General features: G+C 42.0%; 1 protein-coding gene across 1 annotated transcript; it reads left to right on the top strand.

Moving 5' to 3' along the window:
• Nucleotides 1-1,778: 1,778 nt before the first annotated feature.
• Nucleotides 1,779-24,625, top strand: Rnf20 (ring finger protein 20). The gene is made up of 21 exons (XM_038348017.2): nt 1,779-1,952; nt 2,111-2,262; nt 2,941-3,095; nt 7,080-7,247; nt 7,365-7,512; nt 7,790-7,972; nt 10,708-10,826; nt 13,276-13,422; nt 14,137-14,214; nt 14,383-14,502; nt 16,310-16,489; nt 17,341-17,476; nt 17,785-17,906; nt 18,019-18,386; nt 19,349-19,466; nt 20,533-20,682; nt 21,088-21,300; nt 21,931-22,056; nt 22,203-22,343; nt 22,922-23,023; nt 23,316-24,625. The coding sequence occupies exons 3-21, from the start codon at nt 2,967-2,969 to the stop codon at nt 23,490-23,492; spliced, it is 2,925 nt and encodes a 974-aa protein (XP_038203945.1). The 5' UTR covers nt 1,779-1,952; nt 2,111-2,262; nt 2,941-2,966; the 3' UTR covers nt 23,493-24,625.
• The last annotated feature ends 2,500 nt before the right edge of the window (nt 24,626-27,125 follow it).

A 27,125-nucleotide genomic window follows, 5' to 3' on the forward strand; every position in this document is an offset into this window, starting at 1 on the left:
TCGCTGCACGGAGTCTGTACATGAGGGTGGGAACCGAAACTCCAGTGCAGACCTTAATCCCTCGTGTCTAACAGCTTTGGAATTGGGCTCTTTCTTTTCATGCTGAAGATGGCTTTTATCTATTTCCCAGTGGAAGCCATGGCTTGCTCTTCCAGGGTCTTTTCAACCGGGAGGCCGAGGGGACAATCTTCAGCTTCTGCTTCACCAAAGGGGAGTGGGAAAGTCCGTTTACAGACGATTTCCTCTGGACCAGGTGAGGCGCTGTAGCCAAGAGAAGCGCGACTCTACTTTTCCGTGGTTGGCCTTCTTATCTCGTGCATAGGTGAGACCAATCAAGTACAAGGACATTCGCTACACTACCAGAAATTGAGTGTGGATGAGGATTTCTCCAAACATGCCCACATGTATTGTTTTTCAAAGGTACAGCAACCATCCTTCCATTCCTGGACCTTTATCTGATGGCACTGGGTAATTTGCTACAGTTTTGGAAGCTGTACAGTTTTTCGTGAGCAGGTTACATTGATTATATTTCTCTAATTAAAATGCATTTAGTATAATTGAATCATTTATTACTAACCCAGAAAAATCAGTGGCTAATTATTTTAAATCAGACTGGTACTGGTCTGGCAAGATGTCTCAAAGGGTAAAGGCACTTGCTGACCTGAGTTCACTCCTTGGGACCCATGCCATGGAAGTACCACCCACTCCCAAAAGTTGTCCTCTGACATCTTCATGTGGGCACTCAAACACATACACTAATTATGCACAAATACATCAATCAAAACATTATGTCTTGACTGGTACTGAAATTACACAGTACTAATTGGTTCCTTTTTGTTTGTTTTTTGAGACAGGGTTTCTCTGTAGCTTTGGAGTCTGTCCTGGAACTAGCTCTATAGACCAGGTTGGCCTCGAACTCACAGAGATCCACTTGCCTCTTCCTTCCCAATTAAAGGCATGTGCCACCACCACCCGATTAATTGGTTTCTTTTTCTTTTTTCTGGGGTCCTCGTCAGTATCTTATCCCCCCCTAAACACAAAGCAGTAGTCTTCAAACCTGTGGTGATAATCCATGGGATGGAGACTGGATGGGATAAGGGTTTTTTTTTTTAATCCCACAAAGGGCTAAAACCGTCCGGGTGAATTTAATCTGCCCACCTCCATTTATATATGTGTTTATTTACTTACTTTTGGTTTTCTGGAGGTTTCTCTGTGCAGCCCTGGCTGTCCTGGAGCTGCTCTGTAGACCAGGCTGATCTTGATCTCAAAGAGATCTGCCTGCTTCTGCCTGCAGAGAGATGAATGGATTAAGGTTCTGGGATTAAAGGCGTGCACGACCACGGTCCCGCTAGAATTTCCCCTTAAGGACATCATACAAGACCTGAAACTTGTCAAGTCGCTTGGTTTCTCTGCAGAACTCTTCATCACCTTAAAAAAAAAAAAAAAAAAAAAAAAAAGTTGTTTCAGGTGCCGGCGCTAGCCCGTTGGGAGATTGACAGGAGCACCAGTTTATCGGCAGTTTGGACGAGTTACGTTAGACAGAGCAACAGAGAACATAACAGAACGCTTTCCAGCAGCAATAGTAACGGACTTCTAAGGCATAGGCTCCCTGACTGGCCTCGAACTGGCCACTTAGGGTCTTGAACCTAGGTCAGGTCCCGCCCCTCTCAGACGTCACCGAGAAGGCCGCGCCCACTCAGACCTCTCCGCGCCCTCCTCACGCGTCACTTCCGCCAGGCGCCCGCCATACATCACTTCCGCCCGCTCCTGCTTATAGTTCAGCGGGCCGAATTGAAGCAACTTCCTTTTCTCTTTCCCTACTTCCTCTCTCTGCCTCCGCCTCCGTGAAGCTCCTTCCCTCTCCGCAGCCGGTCCGAAGTGAGGCATGAGAGTCCCGCCGAGGTCTACGTGAATAACCGCCGGGAGCCGCGCGCCCCTAGGCGTGAGCCCAGGTCGGCGGTGGCGTCGGGCGCTCCCGGGCTGGGATAGCGGGGAGTCCGTCAGGCGGACTCCCGGGTCCCCTCTTCCAGGCCTGGAGGCTACTGCGTTTGTTGGCCGCTTTCTAGTCAAGTTGGGCTCCCTGCTCAGCCCCTGCCTACTCTCGTTGCAGGCGAGGTCCGACTCAGATCGTCGCTTAGGTCCATGCCTCGTCCTGGAGCTCGAGTCGGGAGCCAGCCGGGTGTAGTTTGGTGATGGCCGGGTTTTTCGCGAAAGGACCTTAGCATCCGTTCCGCCCCGTTCGAGCCTCAGAACCGCAGTCAGGTGGGGGATACTAAAAGTACACCTCGTTTGTACAGTTGAAGAAACGGAAATTGTTGGCAAACGCGGTGTCTTAAGGCGACCCGGCTCCCCAAAAGAAGCGCCCGGGTGCTTCCCTAGACCTGACGTTTCCAGAGCTCCTGAGTGCGTTTAATAGTAAAGAGAACGCCTGCGTTTCTTAGGTGCTTAGTGTTCATCAGACATTCGTTATTTTTCTAATCATGTCATATGTCCGTTACAGTTAAGCCTAGCAAGCATACTGTTATTCTTGGTGTGGAAAGCAGGTTCAGCGATAACTGACTTTGTATATGATTAATGACTTCGCTAACATTTCCCACTCTCTTTCGGCTCTGAGTCTCCGAACGAACGCTTTAACGGTTAATTTCTTCTCATAAATAAACTGTCCTTTATTTTTGTTTTTGTGTCTCAGGAAGTGAAGAGGCCTACTAAAATTTATTCTGTAACTATTATTAACAGTTTGTGTATAAACCCACTATCCTGTCAGTCCAGCTCCCGTTTCTCACAGACACGCCCCCTCTCCATTTAGGATTGGTGCTGCTAGATGTGGAATAACTTGCTAGTTTTTCTACCTCGGTACTCTGTATTGTGGCTTACTTTGCTTATCTTACTTCAGTTCATGTTTTTGTTTTTTGGTTTTTTTTTTTTTTTTTTTCCTTTCAGGAAAGCGGCTGCCCTCTTGTGCCGAGATGTCGGGCATCGGAAGCAAAAGAGCTGCTGGAGAGCCAGGCACATCTGTGCCTCCAGAGAAGAAGGCAGCTGTCGAAGACTCAGGGACCACTGTGGAAACAATTAAGCTAGGGGGTGTCTCCTCAACGGTACGAGAAATGATGCTGCGAAAGCATGCTTGGCTTCTGTCAGCTGTCACCTGAAAGTAAAAAATTAGGGTTGCTTTTGAATGGGGGGGAGGCGTGTTTGAAAAGAAGAGGGAAGTGGTTGAAATGGTGTGGTAGTCAGTTCTTGAAGCGAGGTGTGTTGATGTTTGAGCTCTGTTGGCAAGGTGCTCCTGTGTTTTTTGAGACTCCGGTGGGTACTCTAGTTTTTGTTATAGTCAATTGGCACTTTTCCTTTACTGAGAATTTGGTGCTATGTTCTGAGAGACACTCTAGCAGAGCCCTTCTGAGTGCTGGCGCTGAATGAGAGTCAGGTCAGGGCCATGGGGTTGCTCTCAGCCTTAGCTCTGAGCTGCATGGCCTGTATTATCTGCCCTGTGCCCATGGTTTGTGTGAGAAGGGAATCTGTAGTACCTGTGAGTGACCGTGGGTTATGGTAGAGACAGCATGGGAGTCCCTGTAAAGAGTTCCCACATCACTTTTAAACACAGTAAGTACTCCGTAAGAGTGAGCTGTCAGTCGTTACTGGGCTAGGTAATGTGATAGACATTAGTGGATCGCAATATTGCTTGGATATCAGAAGCTAAGAGGCTTTGATGTGGAGAAGATTCTGTATTTGAATTGGTCAAAGGAATATACTGTGCAGGTTTGTATTTCTCGTGATGCTGAGGTTAAGAGAAGTTGATTTGATTTTTTTTTCAGTTACAATAAGATCTCGCTTAATAAATTGATAATGAAGTGTTATTTAGGGAGATGCCCTGGGTTCTAGATCTCCATCCTGCTGCCAGAAGGTGATTTTGTCTTAGCAGCCTTTATTTGTGCACCCGAAATGCACTTATGCCAGTCTAAGTAGTTACTGAGTATCTGTTGATTGCTGGTTGCTGTGTTTTACAGCCCGTAGACTTCAGTTACCAGAGTGGTACTGGCAAGAGAATAGGTTGATGGAAGGAAAGCAGAGCACACATCTCTCCTTGGACTTTAGTCAGAGGACAACAAGGAGACCCTGTGCAAGGGTGCATCATGTGTGCACCTACCAGAATTGTCCCTCTTGCTCTTTCTTACTGCCCCATCCCCACCCCTGACAGCCTCACCTTTCCTAAGGTAAGGATTGTCTTCCTGCCTCTTTTGAAGGCAGTGACTCCTTTGATGTACTTTTGAGGTTTTTATAGTGAGCCAGCTGAGGGTTGGAGACAGGGAAAGTGAGAATCCAATGTACCCTTGAGTTGTGAACTCTGGCAGTATGAATGGAGCTGTCCACTCCAGCTGCTCTAGCCTGTCTGTCTGACAAAACAGTTCAGAAATATTTGCTACAAACAGAAGGACATAAGAGTTGTCCGAATGAGAGGTCCCTGAGCAGTGGATCAAGCCGGTAGCATAGACAGAAATCCTGACAGATTAAAGCACACCAAACAGGGAAGATCAGTGTGCGATTCAGGGAGTTAGGTCTTTCTTACTGGGCTAGAGACGGGTATGGGAGGATTGTGTTTAGGAGCTGTGGAGAGTGAATCAGCCTGTTTGGTTTTGAATGTTAAGACATCTTATTGGAGTGGATAGGGAGTTGGGTGTAGTAACTGACCATGGAGACAAGTCTGAGTTGGAGAAGCCAAATGAACGTTTTAATTGGAGTGAAGGGCGACGTTGCATTGAGCAACAGTGTCTTGGAAGGTGTTGGGTCACAAGGTCAAGCTACCTGTGGCAAGAACATGTTTTTCCATAGAGGCACATAGATAGCAGCTGCTGAAGTGAGCTCACTTCTCGTGCTACATCTGGAAGGAGCATGAAAACACATTCTAAGAACAGTGCTATGTTTTGAAGAAACTGAGGTGACTGAGTCCTGTCTTCTTTTCTTGGAGTTTTCTCACAAGCACTCAGAATTCTCACACGACTCCATTCTTGGACTGTGTTCTGACACTTTACTAATAGTGCAGTAAGCTGGCACAGGGAGCTTCTGGTCACTACGCTGACATGCCAGATGCTTTCACTGAATGGAAGACGGAAAATAAAAATCTCCTTAACCAGTTCTTGCTTTAAAATCTCAATTTCACCAATTTCTTGATAAAGCAAGACTGCTAGCTTTTTAGCTGACTTTTTGCAGATCAGCCTGCTCTCCCATCTGAGTTTACTCTGCTTCTTTTGTTAAACTTTAACTTTTGTTTAAGAAGAAAAGCCAAAAAGTTCGTGTCAGCCTTTCCACCTACTATTTTGTGACTGTGATTGTTTCCCTCTCACTCTTACCCCTGCTTCTCCAAGAGCAGAAAGCAGAGAAAGTCTAAAGAGACTCAGGCCTGGGGAATAGCTGGTGCTGAGAGTATTTTCTTTGCTTTGCTTTTGAGACAGGATCTTTCTTTGTAGGCCAGGATGGTGTTGAACCCAAGGTCCTCCTGCCTCTGCCTGTCATGCCTGCACCATTATGACTAACTTGGAGAATGAGGTGTTTGCTGAAGGGAAAGGAAGGAGCCTGAGTAGAAGTTGGAAGTTTTAAGAATGTGTACATATTGCTGGAGATATAGGCCAATGGTACAGTATTCCCTTACATGGTTATGCTTGGCCTACATGAGCCCTGGTCTCAAATTTAAAAAGAAAGAAAAGTACATAGTCTGGTGAATTGGATTGGGTCAGAGAGTTGGGGGGAATTAATAGTTTCCCATCTGGTGAGTTATATTTCTTACTAAATAAGGAACAAAGCCATCTCTTGAGTATTGTGTAAAAGGGAGACTCTGGAGAATTTTACACTGGTTTAATGGAGAATGGATGCTCACTTGTTAATATTAGGAATTCATTTTGTAAAGTCACTGGTTTTCTTGGTTTCTGGCGTTTCTTTAGAAATCTTGTTATATGAGGTACAGGGATAGAATTGTCAGCTGTCTGGATGAGTTTAGGTTGACATTTGTTCATGAAGATAGAATAATGGTTAAGGACATAGGCAAACAGTAGGCAAGTGTTTAAAGGATTACATTTGTAGTGTGTAAGCGAAGTAGAAAGTCATGGAAATGAGATACAGTGGGAGAAAGTGAGTTTAGAATTCTGAAGCCCTAAATGAGGCGAAAGGCCTATTGTAGAGACATGGGGCACCTGGAAAGACATGATTTATTCGGGAGATGGGAAGCTGGAGTAGAGCAGAGTTCTGGATGGTTCTTACAGTGTACATTTTGGAATAAAAGGCATTCCAGAAATCCAGTGGTGGTGACAGTCATTTGGCATTAAAGTGTTCAAAATACTGACACACTGGGTGCTGGGACATTAGATGGTTCATCTGTGTCTGTGTTGAAGTCACCCTATAATATGCACAGGTATTGGACTAGAGAACATCCTGCGTGCCAGGTCTCGAGTGGATGGAGAGTGGTGCTTAGGAGGCAGCAGTGTCCATAGTCAGACAGTGACCTAGCCGCATGGTGGGGCCTCAGCGCTGCGCTGTGCTGGGATGCTTTGTGGAGGTTCATGGTAACAGAACAGTGAGATGGTGAGCTTGAGAGGCTCACATTTGCTGTTTCCTTTCGTGATCTCATACCTGTGCCTGTATTTCTTCTGCTCCATTTCCTGCCGAATTATTAGTTGTAGTTGTAAGATTTCTTTGTGTATGTATGTATCTGGGTATGTGTGTGTTTATATGGAAGCCAAGGTCTTCCTCAGTTACCATTGATGTTGGGTGTTTTTTTTTTTTTAGACAAGTTATCTTATTTGGCCTAGAACTCACCAATTAGGCTAGGCTGACTATACAGCCATCCTCAGGGATCTACCTGTCTCTACCTTCCCTGTGCTGGGTTTACAGCATGTTCCACTATGCCTGGCTTTCTTAGAAGTAGGCCCTGGCGATCAAACTTAGGTGTTCATGTTTGTGTGATAAGCCCTTAACAGCTGAGTTAAGATTTGTTTATTTATAGAAAATAGCTAATGAACTATTGTGAGCTTGTTGAGTTTAACAGCTCATTTGTCTAATTTGTGGAGACTAATTCCGGTTTCCTGGGGCAGGAGGAGTTAGACATTCGAACACTGCAATCCAAAAACCGTAAGCTAGCAGAAATGCTAGATCAGAGACAGGCCATTGAAGATGAGCTTCGGGAACACATTGAAAAACTGGAGCGACGCCAGGCGACTGACGATGCCTCGCTGTTGATTGTGAACCGGTACTGGAGCCAGGTAGTGACTTTGTGTGTTCACCCAGATTCGTATCGGCGTTGTCGTCCTTAGTGCACTCTTAGCTTCCCAGCCTTTGCTTTTTTTTTTTTTTTTGTAACTGTCCCTATTCTTCTCTAGTTCGATGAAAACATTCGTATCATCCTTAAACGTTATGACCTGGACCAGGGTTTGGGAGACCTACTCACAGAAAGGAAAGCCCTGGTTGTGCCAGAACCAGAACCCGACTCTGACAGCAATCAGGAGCGCAGAGATGACCGTGAGAGAGGCAAGTTGACAGGGATTCTTTACTGCGCTGGTTACCCAGGTGCTGAGTTTGAGCTTTGCCCTCCAGTTGAGGGGGGCAGTGGATTTTGCTATTTCTAGCTTTATAATTTGGGGGTTTCTTTTTCTCTCCCTGTGTCTTTGGGGGACTATTCTGTAACTGCCTTACTTAACTAGGTTTTTGAAGTTGAACTTTGCTTTGAGGCTCTCCATTTGAAGAATAATTTGCTATTTTCAGAATTATAATTTTGGGGGGCTTCTTTTTCTCATTTTATTCTCAGGGGAAGGGCAAGAGCCAGCTTTCTCTTTCCTTGCTACCTTGGCCAGCAGTTCCAGTGAAGAGATGGAATCGCAGCTTCAGGAGCGGGTGGAGTCCTCTCGCCGTGCTGTGTCCCAGATTGTGACTGTCTATGATAAGCTGCAAGAAAAAGTGGACCTCTTATCCCGGAAGCTGAACAGTGGAGGTGAGGAGAGAAGCTGGAGGCTGGGAGCCTTGGGGAGGGGACGATCTCAGCCCTGTGAGGCTCTGGGTACAGCGGTACAGCCCAGTGGTAGAATGTGCCTAGATATGCACCGGGCCCTGGCTTCTGTTCCCAGCACCAAAAAGCAGAAAAGAAGAGAACACAGTTTAATTCAGTTCCTTGGAGTTTTAAACCTTCTGACTCTCAGTGTGCTGAGCATGACAGTGCTGACTATAAACTTTTATAAGCAGCAGAATTAGTTTTAACTGTTCTGACTTTAAAAGGTGGGTTTTAATGTGTTCTTTTATTGTTGATGTGTTTAAAGGGCGTTAGATGAGGTAGTAAAGTATAACTTCCATGTGTGAAGAGATAGAATAGGAAGCCAAGGGATGGGAAAGTAGTAAAATTACCATTTGGAATACTTACTATTATTGAGTTTTATATAAGTTATGTCCAGACAGTATAGAAAGTATGATAAAATGCCCAAAGATCTTTCGTCATTATTTGACTAATGCAAATAAAATACCTTGATTTTAAGTTTTCAATAGTAGCCATGGTCTAGTTATAGTATCTTTTAATAAAAGATTTATTGTGTGTATGTATGTGGTCAGTTGTATATACATTTGAGTGCAGTTAACTGAGGAGACCAGAAGAGGGCGTTAGAGGCTCCTGGACCTGACGTGGATTCCTGGGAACTGGACCACCCTCTTGACCACTGAGACATGGCTCTAGCCCTCCAGTTGTAGTATTTTAGCTGCCCTGATTGTCATCAAGATATTTAACTTTGTTTCCAAAATAAATTAGGTATAACATGGTTTACTCATTGGGTGGGCAAGTAAGAGATAAATTGTTCTATAGTTTAGTTTTATTTTTCAAGGAAGTTTTTAAGTTTTGCTTCTTTTTGGTTAGTGTAGTAATTAATATGTTTGTGTTTTATTATTAGTTAAGATACCTCAGTGGGGAGTGAATGGGTGTAATTACTCTTTCCGATTACTATAGAACAAACTGTGTGATACTTCTGTCTCCCTTGGTTCTAATTACTTATCTAGAGGGTATTGTTAAATCATAGTAATGTGGGGGAATATACCATGTGCAGAGGTTATTTTCATGTTAAATTTGGTATTTTAAGTGAATATCAAGTACATTATTTGCTCTATTTGTAAAAAGATCAACCTGAATAGTATATAAAACAGTACTAAGAAATATTTTGGAGTTCTGGGTCTGCAAGATTGCTTAGCATTTAAGGTGCTTGCATTTAGACCTGCCAACTAGAGTTCAATTTCTGGATCCCACGTGGTGGCAGGAGACAATTAGTTCTTGTGGGTTATCCTTTGACCTTCACATGCACATACATACCTGTACACATAGGACACACACATGCACATACAGAGAAAAAAGTTTTTGATAATGTATTTTAAGATCAGGTTTAAGTTTTTTAAAAGATGTTATTATGAATAAATTCTAAATAGTTAAGGTGTTTGTGACCCAGAAGTAATCTGTGTTTAAAAAAGGTAAAGGCACATATGGTATGAATTATAATACTGAGTATTAACTTATTTGGAAATTCATTTTCACCCATGGGTTTGGTTCTTGTTTAAAGGAGTTAGATTTATGACTTATTTATTAATTTAATTAACACTTGCTGGGTTTTTATTGTAGTTTAGAACCTGTCTTCAGAATTTAAGGTATGGAAAGAATGAAAATTTAGGCACTAATTTTTAATTCAGGTTGGCTCATAGTCATCGTTTATTTATGTATATATTTTGCCATGCCCATGGAGATTCTTAAGTTAGTAAGCTTGGAATGGATCCCAGGGAACTGTCTTTCTTAAAAGTTTCACAATTGATTTTGGTGGGCAATCCTAGATGGAAACTGGGAACGTACGACTTGACTTATCTGGTCTTCATGATTTCTGAGAGCAATGGCTTCAGGTAGTGTGGAAACATTCCCATCAACAGCTGTAAAGGATGATATATGTCCTGAGAATAATTAGTTCTAGTTATAACTCTGAGATTGAGCTGTAATAGTTGTGAATCTAATTTTGAACACATGAATTGGAGTAATAAATTCTAAAGATGTAAACTGTAAATTTATAAATAATATGTACATTGTATCCTGAAAATAATTGTTTCCATTTTGGCACTTTAGATTGAACTGTAATAGTTGTGACTAATTTTAAATGCATGAATTCAGCATAATAAACTCTAAAGATGTAACTTGTGCATCTGTAAATATTCTGTACATTTTTCATTTTGAGCTTTAGAGTTACACTTAATTATTGTGATAAGTGACTCCTGTGCTGTATCTTTGTTCCTCATGATTTTATATGTGATGGTTGGAAGATTAAAATTTTGCTTCCTGTCTCATCTCAATAGATGCTTCATGTTGGTATTAAATAATAATAGGTATTTGTGATTGCCTTTAAATTGTATTGCTTTAATTTTGACACTGCTTAGAAATCTTGTCTATTCTAAATTCTAAAGTCTCCATTTTTGGTGATGGAAATTGTATAAATTTATATAGCATTCATTTATTTGCTCAAGGCATTTGTCTTAACAGAAAGAGATGAGGTTAGGTGATGTTTGCATGTTGACTCATATGTGAGCCAATAAGCACTAGGTTGCTTTCTGAATTTCTGAGGGCAGTGAGGTGAGCTGGGAGGTCAATGTTTGGTGCACTAGACAGTTTTAAAACGTAGACTGTCAATGCGAAACTAAAGTGCAGTCCTTCTTCCTCAGATAACCTGATAGTGGAGGAAGCAGTGCAGGAGCTGAACTCCTTCCTTGCGCAAGAGAATATGAGGCTCCAGGAGCTGACAGACCTCCTTCAGGAGAAGCACCACACCATGTCTCAGGAGGTACTTGACCAGAAAGGAGTGACAACCATTCTTAGTAGCTCTGACTGACCTCAAGTGAAAATGACGAGAACTTTGAGAGGTCCCTTTACTCTAGAAAGCATGCTTTGATGTTGAAGAGAGCATGAGGCAATAACAGTCAACTCCAAGATCAACATCTGAATATTTCTCATACCTCTGTTTAATGGATAGTTAGGGATCATCATCATTGGGAAGAAATGTCATAACATAACAAATATTGTAAATCCCTAAATAATTCACTGCCCTAAATATAAAAGGCTGTGAACAGTGGTACTGAGGAATAGCTAGGTGAAAGTTCAGCAGAGAGTGGGGCAAGGGAACTCGGCTGCATTGGTGATGCCATAGGAACTTGGGGGATGTGAGTTTTCACTCTAGACCAGTTCCATGAATAACACACGGCAGGATTTGGGCATTTATCTCCATAAAAGGCTTATGAGAAAGTAATGAAGGTTTGGATGATTCTTCTCATGCTTCTAATTATTTTGTTAGCTCAAATGATTGATTGTGTGCTGAAATTTGACCTACCTTAGTTTGGCTACTGAACTTTCATGCTAATTAGTCACTTAATTGTTGCTGTTCACATGGTGCCCAACATTTTAAGCACTTTATGGACATTACTACTAATAGTAAAATAGCTCCTGTTTTACCTGCGAGGGAACAAGCAAAAAATTAGTGAACAATCAGAGAGCAGATGATTAGAAAATGTGATTTGCTCATGAATAGGCTTAATCTCAGAGCCTTGTTTTCCCGCATTGTTTCCTAAGCTCTAGTGTTCTTTACTCTGCTGTGTTGTAAGAGGCCGCTTGTTCGTTTCCCGGCTGCCTAGCAGCTCAGACCTGAAATAATCATACAGAAACTATATTACTTAAACCACTGCTTGGCCAATGACTCTAGAGTATTTCTAGCTCACTCATAATAAATTAACTCATCTCCATTAATTTGTGTATCTCCACGAGGCTTTGGTTTACTGGTGTCTGTCTCCCTGACTCCGCCTTCTTTCTCCCAGCATTCAGTTTACTTTTCCCCACCTAGCTTTGTTCTGACCTGCTCTGCTCTAGGCTCAAAGCAGTTTCTTTATTAACCAATGGTATTCACAGCATACAGAGGGGAATCCCACAACACTGCTGGCTGTCAGAGCACTATTTGGGAAGTTTATAAGACTTGGATGCTCATGACCCATCAAAGTGATTATAGTTTAACAGCATTTACAATAATGGGAGTGTCATATTTTAGGGTATTAACTAGGTGCTACCAAGATGGAAAGGTCTCTTTTTGAATCACTTCCCAAATCTCAGCAATAGTAAACAGGGGCAGCTTTCCTTTGCTCCCTGGTTTCCTGTGTAGAACCAGCTCTCATTGCTGATTCTTGGTGCTGCCTATCAGCTGGGAGTGTACCTTAGTTGACAACTAGAGGACCAAGGCCTGCAGGTTTCTTACATGGCAGCTGACATCTACATTGGGTGCTCTAAGAAACAAAGCAGACCTTGTATGATCTCTCTGGCATAGTCTCAGACTTACATAGTATTATTTTTGCTGACTACTAAGGTCTAGGTTCCAGGGAAGAGCAAATCCCTCTTTTACTGGGAGGACTGTAATGGGAACATGGGGCAGTTTTGTAATTAAGATGTAATTAAGGATGTAATCCTTAACAGAATTGGTCTGGGTAGATGGCTCAGTGGATACAGCACTTTTCATGCAAAATTGAGATCCCCAGAATCTGCATAAAGTTGAATGCAGTATTTTGGATCCAAAATCCTCATATTTCTCTCCCTAAGGTGAAATGGGAGGTGGAAACTAGAGACGTCTGAAAGTGACATATGACAAGAAATCCTGTCTCAAACAAGATTGAAGGCAAGGACTTATATCTGAGGTTGCTCATCTCCATTTAACAAGCTGTGGCACATGTATGCCTGGACATGCACACATATTCACACATTCACACTCACATACAACCTGATTGTAAACTACTCAAGTGTCAGCTTAAAAAAAAACAAAAAAACATTAGGATTTTCTATTTTTGTTCTATGAGAATTATCATTTCTCGATATATATAGAAAGTTGGTAGTAAGAGATGTTACTAGTTTGTATTGATGTTTTCCAAAATATTTGATACTGGATGTTTTTTTTTTTAAATTTTTTTTTTTTTTTTTTTCTTCTGATGACTTCGTGTTCTGTCTAGGGAAAAGATGCTTTTCATGGGTAGAGAGATTAGTGAATTTTAACTGGTCTTGTCCTTATGTGAAAGTTCTTAGCAACTGCCTGTTTTTGTGATTGTAGCAATCTTAAGAACTGAATCTATGACTTTATTTTCACACTTGTGTGTTGGATAATTTTTTTCTATAATTGTATATGACCTAGGGCTAATTTTGTGGAATTTGGAACTCTTTTGACTAGATGTTTTCTTGTTTTTGAATCCGTCTTTGGGATGTAGTTCTGTAAGCTGCAAGGTAAAGTGGAGACAGCCGAGTCACGAGTGTCTGTCTTGGAGTCAATGATTGATGACCTGCAGTGGGATATTGACAAAATTCGAAAACGAGAGCAGCGGCTCAACCGACATTTGGCTGAAGTCCTAGAACGGGTCAGTGTTGTTTTATAAAGGCTATTAAAATTATTTATGAATATATTTCTTACTTATGTGTATGAATGTGTATATGTTAGAGAAAGGGAATATATGCCATCGAGGTGCAGGTGACTGTGGAGGCCAGAAGGCTGTATTGGATCCCCTGGAGCTGGTGTGACGTGGGGTTGGGTCTCCAAGTGTGGGTGCAGGGAGCTTCCCAGGTTGGCCTCTGTAAGAACAGCAACTGTTTTTAACTGCTTGACTGTTATCTCTCCACTCTCTGGCTCCCCCCCAATATAATAGTCTTTATTTCTTTGAGATTTTTATACATGTATACAGTGTATTTTGATGCTGCCCATCCTCCATCAGAATCTTGTAGAACTCCTCTCCTATTAGAACTATTATCTGCTCATGGGTAGGCACCATACCTGGGGCTACAATCCCAAAGGAAAAACTTTCCTTCCAGTGGCAGCTGTCAAACGCCAGTAGCTCTTCAGCTAGGGTGAGGTGAACTCTTTTCCCTTCCACGCTAGTGTGTTGATTAGTTTGATCTCGTGCAGGCTGTGTGTGTGTGCGCGCATACGCACTATTTTTGGCTAAGCTCTTGATTGTCACTTGTTCTTAGAACTTTGATCGGTTGTATGTCTGTAGTAATTATCAACCACAAGCATCTTTTCGAGGACTCATCTTTCTCATTCAACTGAAATGTTCCCATCTCTCTTTTTTCTGTAGGTGAATTCAAAAGGCTATAAGGTATATGGAGCAGGGAGCAGTCTCTATGGCGGTACAATCACCATCAATGCCCGGAAGGTAAAGTCTGCCCCACCTGAGACATGGTGTTTCATTGGAAATAGGCCTTGTGCCTAGGGACTGGGATTGGTTCCCAAGCAACACAATGGCATTTGCAGGAATGGAAATGGGATATCTGGGGAGCCCTTTCTCTCCATCCTCACCTGCTGTTTTTCTGATCCTTTCCAGTTTGAGGAAATGAATGCAGAGCTGGAAGAGAACAAAGAGTTGGCTCAGAACCGACACTGTGAGCTAGAGAAGCTTCGTCAAGACTTTGAAGAGGTCACCACACAGAATGAAAAGTTGAAGGTAGGAGTTGTGACTGACGAGTGAGAGAAAGCAAGTGTTTAGTTTGTCAGCATGTGAACCTGCAGACTTTATGAGAGACAGGAAACCGGACAAGTCAGCCACTTCCGTGATACAGCTCAACAAATTAGGTGTAGCAAAATGTACCCTAACACAGCAAAGGCCGTCTGTGAACTGTCCACTGCTTACATAACCTATGAAGAATTGCAAGGTTTAGGATGTCCACTCCTTCTTTCATCTCAGTATCATACAACCACAAGAAAGGGGCAAGAATGAGAAAAGGGCCCCGGATTGGAAAGATTGGAGAGGAAGAAGTAAAACTGTCTCTGTCTGCAGGTGTGGTGGTCTTACACACATGGACTAGAGAGGCTCTTGAGAGCTAGAAATGAGTTCAGTAAAGTTGCTGACTATAAAATCATCACCAGGAGGCTATGAAACGATCTCATTTTATAGGAACATTAAAAATAGTACATTTAACTAAAGATGAGTAAATAAAATGTATAGATATACAATGGAATGTTATTCAGCCTTGAAAAAGGAAATTTAGTCATTTGAGACAGCATTGATCAAATGTCTTAGGGGACATCTTAAGCTAAGTGAGATAAGGCAGACACGGATGAACAAGTACCGCTTGAATTCTTAAGAAGCAGAGAATAGGACGGTGGAAGGGCCTTGGAGAGGCACTGACTAAATGGTCCAAAGTTTCAGTTGCAGCTTGGGTGAACACATTTACAGTATAGTGACTGCAGAGTGATAATTCTGTATTGTGTACGTAAAATATGCTTGGAAAGCAGATCTTAACTGTTTTCAGTATACAAAGACCTAGCACATGGCAACTGGCTAGTTAATGGTATTTATTTCACACAGAGCTTGTATAAAAGAACACCATGCTATATATCCGACTGTGTGTAGTTCTCTCTATTCCTAGTAAAAAGGGGGAGAAATACGGCTCTTGTTGGTGTGCTTTGTACTCACTTGCTTTAGCTCTTACTGTCTGTACAAGTCTTGTTCTGAAACAGGCTCAGAGTAACCAGTAAAGATTCCTAGATTAAATCAGGGTCCCCTGACTTAGAATTTTTGAGAAAAAGATTGTTATCAGGGTGAGTATTTCTAGGCAAATGGCAGGAAAATGTGCATGCTGTGGGCGCGTGCTGGTCATGTGGTTTTTATTGCCAACAATGGGCCATAGATTTGGCTACGCCGTTTCCTGTAGATGCAGGCTTAGTGATCTGTTTGGCATTCATTCCTGCCTGTTGGCATTTTCTTTTGCAGAGTCTTGGGGGAAAAAGAAGGTTCTTCTGGAAGTCTTTCTTATCCTTCTTTCATTCATAGTCTGTCACTTATAGTTTACTTCTAGATTAATAAATAATAAAGACATTTGAACTGAAAGTGAAAGCTTCATTAAAATTCTTGGGAAAGGAAAGCAAATGGTTGCTCAGGAAAAGCGCGACTGTTTCACTACCAGTCAGAAGTACGCTCTCTGTGCCACTTCATGAGGAGCAGCGAGGGGCTGCGTCTGCAGCTGTGTTTAGGACAGATGTGCTGGTCAGGTCAGTTGATGTCACTCTTCCAGCAGCTCTTCCAGCTTCTTTGGATTGGGGTTGAAAAAATGTGAAACACGTATCAAAATCGCTCTAGTTTATGCAGGACTGAGTTTACCCAGAGTGGTAGTATAGATTTCATAACTTTCTGAGTAATGATTTCAAGTGTATGGCGCATTGGTCAGTTTAAGATATTTTTTCCTATGTGTGACTTGGGGACATACTTGGTTCCCTCTGACTGACTTGCCTTTTCCTTGGGCCTTCCTAAGGTGGAGTTGCGGAGTGCAGTGGAAGAAGTGGTTAAGGAAACCCCAGAATATCGCTGCATGCAGTCACAGTTCTCTGTCCTGTACAATGAGAGTCTGCAGTTGAAAGCCCACTTGGATGAGGCTCGGACCCTGCTTCATGGCACCCGGGGAACTCACCAGCGCCAGGTTGAGCTCATTGAGGTAACAGTGAGCTTTTCTTTGTGGGTATGGGATCCAGCCCTCCATCACTGAGCCAGCCATTCCCTCTCCTGCTTTGTCTTTTCTATCTGATTACCTGTTCAATAAATTGTATGGTTTTACTCCCAGGTATAGTTACTATCCCATTCATCCAGTGGGTATATAAGACAATAGAATTCCTGCTCTCATGGATCTTACAGTCCATTGGGAACATGGGACTCATTAGGTTACATGTTCAGTGGTATTTATATAAAGATGTATGGAGCAGACAGAGCATCTGATTTGACTGTGAGGTTTTTCTGATGAGGAAGTGGTTGATAAACATGAAAAGTCTGTTGGTAGTTAGAAGTGTGCCCTGTGACCAGCCTTCTCGCAACTGTGTCTACAGTTCATACACATGGAGAGAACAGGTAGGCATTGTGCCTTGTGGCAGTTAATACACATTTAGGTAAAGTATTTTGAACATAGAACTTTGATTTTTATGTTCACTTTTGTGTCTTCTGTAGTCTCCAAGGTAATGTTTAAAGTAGTTGAAGTTTTTATGTATGTTGGCTAAATAAATTGAATGCTAGTTTCCGTTTACTTCTAGACAGTTTATTGTTAATTCTCCAGTTGACTTGTAATCTCAGAGCTGGATGCCATTTCCTTTATTCAGTGTTCTGCCAGGCTCTAAAGTCATGTTTCAAAATCACATCTGGTGCTTTTTAAGTATCGAAGTGGAGATCTTCAGAGTTAGCATTCTTTTCATAGCAGGTTTTTTGTTGTTGTTTTTTGTTTTTTCTTTTACTGTTACAGATTGAATTTAGGAAACATATTAAAATTATATGAATGTTTTATTGGTTCTTTATCTGCAGCGAGATGAAGTTAGTCTGCATAAGAAGCTGAGAACTGAAGTAATTCAGCTGGAGGATACCTTGGCCCAGGTCCGCAAGGAGTATGAAATGCTGAGGATAGAATTTGAGCAAACCCTTGCTGCCAACGAACAAGCAGGTCAAATCACTCTTGCTTTACCCTATGTTCTGTTGTAAATTCTTTCTTTGAAATAAAACAGGATTTTGGGGATTTGTTAATTCTATCTTAAACTCAGAAGACCTGGAGTACCTGGAACCAAATCCTGTAATTCATTTCACCCCAAACCTGGGTGCTTGTTTTAATTCACTCAATTTTTATCTTTGGAGAAAGCATTTCTTTTGGTACCTCTCCTTGCTATTCACAAGTTCCCAATTTGCTCTGAGCCTTTGAGCCTTTGCTTTCTTCAGGGGTCTTAATATTGCTGCTGCTGCTGCTTTTTTTTTTAGGTCCCATAAACCGGGAAATGCGCCACCTCATTAGCAGCCTCCAGAATCATAACCACCAGCTGAAGGGGGAAGTCCTGAGGTATAAGCGGAAGCTGAGAGAGGCACAGTCCGACCTAAACAAGGTGTCCTGGAACAGTGGATAAGCACTGTTGGCCATGGTGGAAGGGCATTGGAGTGGGGGAGGCATTATGCTCCACAGAAGTGATGTGTGCCTTTTTTTGCCTTGTCTCCTAGACGCGTCTGCGCAGTGGCAGTGCCCTCCTGCAGTCTCAGTCTAGTACTGAGGACCCCAAGGATGAACCCACAGAGCTAAAGCAAGATTCTGAGGACCTGCCCACTCATCCTGCATCGAAGGCATCTCAGGAGGATGCCAATGAAGTTAAATCTAAACGGGATGAAGAAGAAAGAGAACGAGAAAGGAGGGAGAAAGAAAGAGAGCGAGAACGAGAACGAGAAAAGGAAAAGGAGAGAGAACGAGAGAAACAGAAACTGAAAGAGTCAGAAAAAGAAAGAGACTCTGCTAAGGATAAAGAGAAAGGGAAACATGATGATGGAAGGAAGAAAGAAGCAGAAGTTATCAAGCAGCTGAAGATTGAACTCAAGTAAGTGATGTTTATAAAGATACAGAGCCTGAACCTAAGAATGAAGTGTTTATGGTATGGCTCATCCAGTCATTATATAGTATTTTAGATGTAGATTTAGATTTAATGTACAGTTAATGTGGTCCCGACTTTCAATTGGATATGTAGCCAGATGGTCTACCTGGCTACTATACAGTGTTGTTGAGTGGTTACTTCTCATGGCATTTACTTCTCATGAGTTCATTTTAAGAGAATAGATACCACATTAAAATAGCACACTAGAAATACTGAAAATTAACTACTGCTTTTAGGTTTGGGTAATTTGTTGGCATTACTTGTATTTTAAATTATCCTATGTCTCTAATTTATTTGCAGTTGACTGGTTTGGCAGTATGCCAGCCTAAACCAAGAATTCCTTGGGTAGTTTCTTTACAGAATTCAGGCAGAAGGATAGCTTTAACTCAGTGCAGCATTACCTCTGTCCCGACATAACACGTTGTCCTAGTTCCTCCTACATAAACATAATGTCTAGTAGAACTGGCTCTTCTGACTCTGTTTTTCATGGTTTCCACTTTGAATTGAAGGGTTCACTGTGTTCAAAGTGCTTGATCTCTCATGCAGTTTAGCTTAAGTAAACTCATTTCCCCCTGTAAAAAAAAAAATCATCTGAATGATTTGACTAAATACATCCCAGATCTGTCTACGCACTCAGTTTCTGAACGGCACCTCTTAGATGTGCCTGTGTCACAGGTGCCAGTTACTTACCTTACACTCGATGTTGCAGGGTTGAACAGAGAAATGATTCATATGTGTGGTTTCTTTTCTGTGCTGTCCTAGTATGTCCAGAAATCTGTCGGTACCCTATGAAACCATGTCTTCGCTGTATGATGTAGAATGGAGGAATTGTTATAAAATAGTGTGTTCTTGCTCTGATGGCCTTTTTTGCTCAGTGATGTTCCTTCTGCTCTCCCACCCTGTCATAGAAAGGCACAAGAGAGCCAGAAGGAGATGAAGCTGCTGCTCGATATGTATCGCTCTGCCCCCAAGGAGCAGAGAGACAAAGTGCAGCTAATGGCAGCTGAGAAGAAGTCGAAGGCTGAGGTAACCGAGCCTTCTGTCATCTTTCATCCTGGTGACAATCTTCATTTGTGGGGTTGTCCTTTGTTTTTCCATCTTTAAAGCTAGTGTTAACTTAGCAACTTTACCCACCTTTAATGGTAGCGTCCACCTTTAATCCCAACACTCTGAAGGCAGAAGCAGGCGGCTCTCTGAGTTTGAGGCCAGCCTGCCTGGTCTACAGAGTGAATTCCAGGACAGTTGGGGGTACACAGAGAAACCCTGTCTCAAGCAACAACAAAAAATACTGTCTAAAGTCAGGCTTTTAAAATTCCCTACAAGGTAGTAAAATATGTCAGAATTATAAGAACATGGAGTAGGTTTTAAATTTTTTTTCATTCCTTAGTTGGTTCTGAGAAATTAATACCAGATTATCTTTGTTATTATTATAGTAGTCCTCTTTTTCTGGTTGCATTTAAGAGGAATTTTTTAAATTCTTTTTTATTATTTTTTGTGTAAGTGTGTTTTCCTTGACTATATATTTGTGTATCACATGTGTGCCTGTATCAATGGAGACCAGAAGAGGGCACCTAGAACTGGCGTTAGAAGATGGTCGTGAGTGGCCATGTGGGTACCAGGAACTGAACCTGGGTTCTTCAGGAAGATCAGCCAGTGTTTTTAACCACTCAGCCATCGGCCCTGAGAGCAATGTTTTTTATTTGTTTTTGACTTTCTGAGACATGCAGTCCTGGCTATCTTACAACTCCTGATATAGGCCACACTGCCCTCAAACTCTCAGGGACCCACCTGACTCTTCTTGAGTGCACGGCCATGTCCATCCCAAGAGAAATGTTTTTATTCTGAAAATTTGAGGCCTAAGGAGAAGACGGTTTGAACTCTTCCAAAGCCTCTGCCTATAGCTGCATGAACTGCAGGAATGATGTTGAGTGGTGTGCTGAATTGAGTCACTCTCAGTTCATCATTTATCCTGTTCCCCAATTCTTTACTGTTTGGTTATGTGGGCCCTCCATGTGTGTATAGTGTTCAGTGATTTCTGGAAGTGTTTGATGACTTCTCTTAGTTTTTTTACATGATCCTTTTCCTCCTGTAGTTGGAGGATCTCAGACAAAGACTCAAGGATCTGGAGGATAAGGAGAAGAAAGAAAACAAGAAAATGGCTGACGAGGATGCCCTGAGGAAGATCCGGGCAGTGGAGGAGCAGATTGAATACCTTCAGAAGAAGCTGGCTGTGGCCAAGCAGGTGGGCGTGCTTTCATTAACACGCAAGTAGAGATCTGAGAGGTATTACTGTCAGTGAAGTTTGACATTAATCCTACTCCTCTTTGTTCATAATTTTTATCATTTTCTTTGTTATTACATTGAAATTCTTGTCTGTCATCCTGCCCTTATTTTGTTTTGTGTATTTGGTGGTAGAGAATTTATTTTTACCTCCAGTGGACAAGCTGTTGCTTCAGACACTGCTTACTGAGGACATCTTTTTTTCTCTGCTGGCTGGCACTGAGGGATATAGTGATTAGAAAAATGACAGCTTTTATCCTTTATGACTGTAGGTGTAAAACTAATGCAGGTGAACAGAGGGAAGGCCGACTTTCCTCTGCTCATCCTTTGGCATTTGGCATATTTGCTAATTGGCCTCTCATTTTAGGAGGAAGAAGCTCTCCTCTCTGAGATGGATGTCACAGGACAGGCCTTTGAGGACATGCAGGAGCAGAACATCCGTTTGATGCAACAGTTGCGGGAGAAGGATGATGCAAACTTCAAGCTAATGTCAGAGCGAATCAAATCCAATCAGATCCATAAGTTACTTAAAGAGGAAAAGGAGGAGTTGGCTGACCAGGTTTTGACGCTGAAGACTCAGGTAATTAATTGGGTTGAGTCGAGTTCTTCTGTTGGAGTAGGGTGATTTCTGCATGAAGACACCTGCAAAACTGATCGTCATCGTCATGGCTTCTCTTTGTGTGCTAGAAATGCTGCAAATTAAAGTGTATGTTAAAGTCTCACGTGATGTTTTCTTCTGTCCTTTTGGATCTTGGGGTGAAAGCTTGTGAGAGTGAGAGGCCAGAAGTGGATTGTGATTTTGCTTTCTACCTGTTGGGATTGTTGGACTCTACTTTGTGGTTCATGTCAAGAAAAAGTCTACTTCAGAACTTCTAGCTGTTCTGAAAGAAATGGAGTTAAATGTGGTTAGAGTTAAGTATTTATGTTCTGGTTGGAGTGACCATGTTTTGAGGATTAGCATAGCTACAGAAGATGAATATATGTAAATATGGTTTTCTATTGGCATTTTAGGCTCCCAAACTCTGAATATTCATGAACTATTTAATGTAAAAACTTGAAACCAGTAATTTCCTTGGATATATTTTTGAAAAGTTTAAGTCAACAATAGCTTGACATTTCTGATACATTGTAATTTTTGAGGTAGTATGGATAAATAAAACATAACTGATTTTATTTTCCTACCTGCTTATCTGAGCTTTTTCCTTCACAGGTGGATGCCCAGTTACAGGTAGTAAGGAAACTGGAAGAGAAGGAGCACCTGCTTCAGAGTAACATCGGCACAGGGGAGAAGGAGCTGGGCCTTAGGACTCAGGCCTTGGAGATGAATAAACGCAAGGTATGCTGGCTTCTGTATCCTGCCATGATGGGTGGGCTCCGGGGGCAAGTAAGCATAACCTGCCTGCAGAGTTTTAAGTTCACCCTGGATGCCATTCCCTCCCTAGAAGAAGGGATGATAAGATGATGTTTCTGCATTCCACGTAGGCAATGGAGGCAGCCCAGCTTGCAGATGACCTCAAAGCCCAGCTGGAACTGGCTCAGAAGAAGCTCCATGATTTTCAGGATGAAATCGTGGAGAACAGTGTCACCAAAGAAAAGGACTTGTTCAATTTCAAACGAGCACAGGCAAGAGCAGTTGGCTTTGATTGTATTTACCTTTTCAGTGCTTACTGAGGGCTGTGGTGAGTGTTGAACATCATGAATGGCTAGGCTGAAGGGCCTTGTGGGAAAGGCTTGGCATTGTTTGCCTCATGCCGTGTCTCTAGTTGTGAAACAAGTAGCTATAAAATCTTTCACGTGGTGAGCTGTGAAGCAGTGCAGCTTCCTTTCCAGTTTTCCCATGCCAGCTGTTTCTTAGGATGGCTCCTGTCCTTTCCACAGGTCTGTACATTATTTGTCCAGCTCTGCCTTCACCCTAAAATTAGTTACCACAAAATGAGGCAGCTCGCTCTCTTGAGTTCGGGTTATGTTTTCACCTGACTGAATGTGCCTTCATTGGTGCAGTTCTAAGTTGTGGATAGGAATAGGGTTGTCTGTTCTGAAATAGGCATTTGCAAGTTCCTACATCCCTAAAGATAGATAATTAGACATGAAAGGACAGAAGGTTCTTTGTTTCTACAATAGAAAGGTCAAGTTGCAGAAATTATTTCTGCAAAAAACGGCAGGTCTGGGAAATGTGTCTACTGTTTACTGTCTTGCTGCAGGAGGACATATCTAGGCTCCGAAGGAAGCTGGAGACCACCAAAAAGCCAGACAATGTGCCCAAGTGTGATGAGATTCTGATGGAGGAGATAAAGGACTACAAGGTTAGAACAGCTGACCCGGGCGTCTTTGTGTTCGTCAGGGTCTGAAGTGCTGTCTGATGTACTGAGAGTAGACGCTGACTTCACACAAAGGCAGAAGGGATGGGTCTACTGGAGCACTGAGACAGTAGTAGACACCTTCACATGAAGGCAAGCAGAGAATGGTTTATTCTTTGGGGGGAAAACAGTGCTGTTTTCCTAAAGCTCATCAGTCTTGTTTTTTGCTTATTTGTATTATAGCCATTTGAGACATGAGCTTTATGGTTCCTCACACTCTGATTTTTTTCTTTTTCAGGCACGGCTGACCTGCCCCTGCTGTAACATGCGTAAAAAGGATGCAGTGCTTACCAAGTGTTTCCATGTTTTCTGCTTTGAGTGTGTGAAGACTCGCTATGACACTCGCCAGCGCAAGTGTCCCAAGTGTAATGCTGCTTTTGGTGCCAATGATTTCCATCGCATCTACATTGGCTGATCACAGTCAAGAAAGAGGAGCTGGCTAGGCAAGCACTTACTCATTAACCACCAGGCCTCCACCTCTTCTCCCCATGACAGTTGGCCAACTCCCTGGCTTCTCAGACTTTGTCCAGGCTTTCCTCTCCAGTAACTAGAGAACATTAGTGAAAAAGACCTCAAGGCTTAAAGGTTTTAGAATGAACTAGAAGCTACTGCTGTTTGTCTTCCCTACCAGCTTTGTTTGTGTACTCTTCAGATTTTTCAGCGTTTTCTTCTTTGGCCTATTAACTTGGAAAACCCATTCTTCCTGAAGAAGTCAGGCTTATAGTTTTGACATAGAGGAGGGGATACAGGTAGTGTGAACAAGCTATTATGGAGGAGAGAGCTTTTAGAAATAAGCTTTCTATGGGCCCAGACTTCTTGATTTGTGTAGTAAGCCTTTTCTTAACCTAACTTAGGTTATAAAATGGTATAATTATGATAATCTCTCCTGGAAGGTTTTGAAGCCTTAATGAAATTATATCCAGGATAATTCAATCCATTTCCCACTTCTACCAAAGTGACTTTTAGGGTCACTTGTATTTCTTGAAAAAGTTATTTATGTTTTAACTATTTAGATAGTTAATAGCTTTTTTTAATTTCTTAAGGCCAGAATAATTTCAAACTGATAGCCCCTACGTTTTTTACTGAAATCAGAATCAGAACCTAAGAAGCATCTGAAATGAGATTATGAAGAGATCTGGGTAGTCTGGAAATGTGACCCAGGGAGGTATTGGTGAGCTATGAATTACTTTCATCCTTCTCTCAAGAGGGATTGCACCATCCCTGTTTTCCAGAAGATTCTCAGTAATGTTTCTATAGGATTTTAATATATTCCACATACTTCAATTAAAGCAGGACTCAGTTTGTTTTTGTGTTTGTGTGTTTTTTTTGTTTTTTTGTTCATTTTGAAGTTGATTTACTATACCTGCTGTTCCAAAACTGAATTTTTTAAGATAAGGTCTCTTGCTATGTAACCTAGACTGGCCTTGAATCACAACCATTCCCCTTCCTCAGCCTTGCTGGAGCTAAGATTAGGGATATGTACCACCATGCCCTAGTGAAATTGATTCTATTGAACAGAATTAATAAAATTAAAGGACTGGCTGTGTTCCCAGGTGTTTTTTTTTTTTTTTTTTTTTTTTTTTTTTTTTTTTTTTTGATTGAGTTAGTTTTCTTTCTTCCCAGTTATTTGGAATTATACTAACTACCTAAAAGGGAGCGTGTTGCTTTATCTTCAACACCTCAGCTGTGCTTTAATCTACTGCTATTAAAGCCAGCAATTATGACTCCACAGTTTTCTGTGGCAAGGGCGCTCAGGGCACAGTCTGGTGGGAATTCCGTTCCCACGGACACCTGCTCTGTCACTGCCACTAAATATTTAGCTTTAGCTAAATCTCTCTTATTCTAAATATAAGTAAGACTTGAGATTCAAAGTCTGGAGTGAAAACCTGCTAGCTCAGAGAGGCTGAGTAGCACCTAGCTTAACTCTCCTTATTGGCTTCTCCCAAGAGGGCCCATCGTTCCACTCAGCAAAACACAAAAGACGCCACTCAAAGCCTCCCACTGCTTCAGAGCATCTCTTCGTCTCTCGCACACGCCCTCTGAGACTGATTACTTTCTGTCAGCTAGTTGTTCACTCAGCCTCCTGACCCAAGGTTTATTTTATTTAATTAGTGCATATGCTAACTTGGGGTGCATGGTGTGATCAAATGTCCCCCAACAGGAGAGACTACTTAGGTTTCCTCCAGCTCACTGTGGAGGTAAGAGGTAGTTTTCTCCTTGTGAGCTTTGGGGTATGAACTTTGAGTTTTCTAGAAACTAGCAAAGCAGGGGTTTTCTCTGCCTAATAAAGGGTTTATATAAAGTGGATCCTTTTTGATCGATACCTGGCCTGGATAATGGTCAGGGGCATGTTCTCTGCCTGGCCTCAGCAGCTGTCCTCACTAGGTCTTCATGAAGCCCACCACTCTGTGATAGGGATTTAAGAATGGAATCTAGTTGTATGGGGTTCACTTGGTTATCAAGAAAGGCCATTGGTCTGTTGATTCTGCTGGCAAGCATATATACATGTGTTTTAATTTGCACACAGTATGTTGGGATTAGGCCCTGCTCCTGGACATAACCATTGCATTTACCAGCTCATTCTCCGCTTGCTGTTGGCATTTACATGGCAAGCTTGAACATAACAAGCCAATGGGACTGCTTAGTCAGTGGGTGGTTTGTGATATTAGCAGTTCATATCAATTGCCTTACAAGTCCAGCTGTGTGGTACCAGGAGAACATTGGCTTGTGGGGTGGAGTAGAGAAAAATGTTCATTCCCTAGAATGCTGGGTTAAGAAGAAGCTACCCTAAGTGAGAAATTGAGGTCCTGGCAACACAAGGTGAGTTCAAAAGTGTTTTTTTGTTTTGTTTTGTTTTTTGTTTGTTTTCCTTTCCTTGTATGGGAGCTTGTGAATAGATTTCAATAATATATCTGGAATTTCATGTCATATTTTGTTTTGGTTTTAAGTACATGACTTAACAGCTGTTCAGAGGAATTTCAAAACTTGACATTCCCCTAAAGTTAGAAGTAACAGCTCTAAATTCAGAGAAAATTACAAGGTAGTTTCTTTATGGCAAAACTTCTCAGTTTAAAGTAGAAAGTGTTACAGATATTGAAGAGAGTTCTTTCTTCTTCCTCTTGTCTCCCTCCATCCTTCCCTGTCCCCCTTCCTCCCTCCGTTCCATCTCTTTCCCCCTGCTTCCTATTAGAAACATTTTAGTGATGTTGACCAAAATCAGGCATGCTCAATCAGAGGCATATATATGGCTTATCTCTACTCACAGAGATCTTTTTCAAAGGCAGTGAGCTGTTCCTGCTAGCTCTTCTATTCTTCATGAATTTCTGTTGGGTTCTTTGTGTTTCCTGATTCTCTGTGCAGATCACTAGCTATCTTTGGACTCCAAGCACAGAGGTAGCTGTACTTGCAGAATGATGTGCATATCATTGGAGTGATCCATGATTTGATAGTGTCAAGACAATAAAGTAATTATTTGTCCTTTAGACCTACTGGGATGGTGATGTTTATTCTTGTTGGAAGTGATGTATTAGTCTCATTCCCATTGTCATTTGTTGTTTGGAATGCCTTTGTATTTTGTTCAAGATTTTTTTCATGGGGTGTTTGTTTTTCCTGAGGATAACCAGTTGATTGATAAACCCGACTCTCAGTGGGTCTAAAGAAATCCTTTGACTTCTGTAATGGTATGAATGAGGATGACCCTCATAGACTCCTAGAATTCCCAGTTGGTGGAATTGTTTGGGAAGAATTAGGAGATATATGGCCTTGGTGGGGGAGGAATGTCACTTGGGTTGAACTTTGAGGCCCCTGCCATTTCTAGTTAGCTCTCTGCCGTGCTTATGAATTGAGAAGTGAGCTCCCAGCCACTGTTCCAGCACCGTATTTGCTTCCTGCCTTCCTCCGTATCGGGATCGTAATAGATTCATAATGGATTCTGAACTTCTTGAACCGTGAACCCCAGATTCAGTGCTGTTTTTGAAGTTGACTTGATTGTGTTTTTATCACAGCGGCAGTTAGTCACTAAGATCCCGAAATGATGGAGAGAGGGCGC

The sequence above is a fragment of the Arvicola amphibius genome, chromosome 11 (genome assembly GCF_903992535.2).
Source record: "Arvicola amphibius chromosome 11, mArvAmp1.2, whole genome shotgun sequence".
Lineage (NCBI taxonomy): Eukaryota > Metazoa > Chordata > Mammalia > Rodentia > Cricetidae > Arvicola > Arvicola amphibius.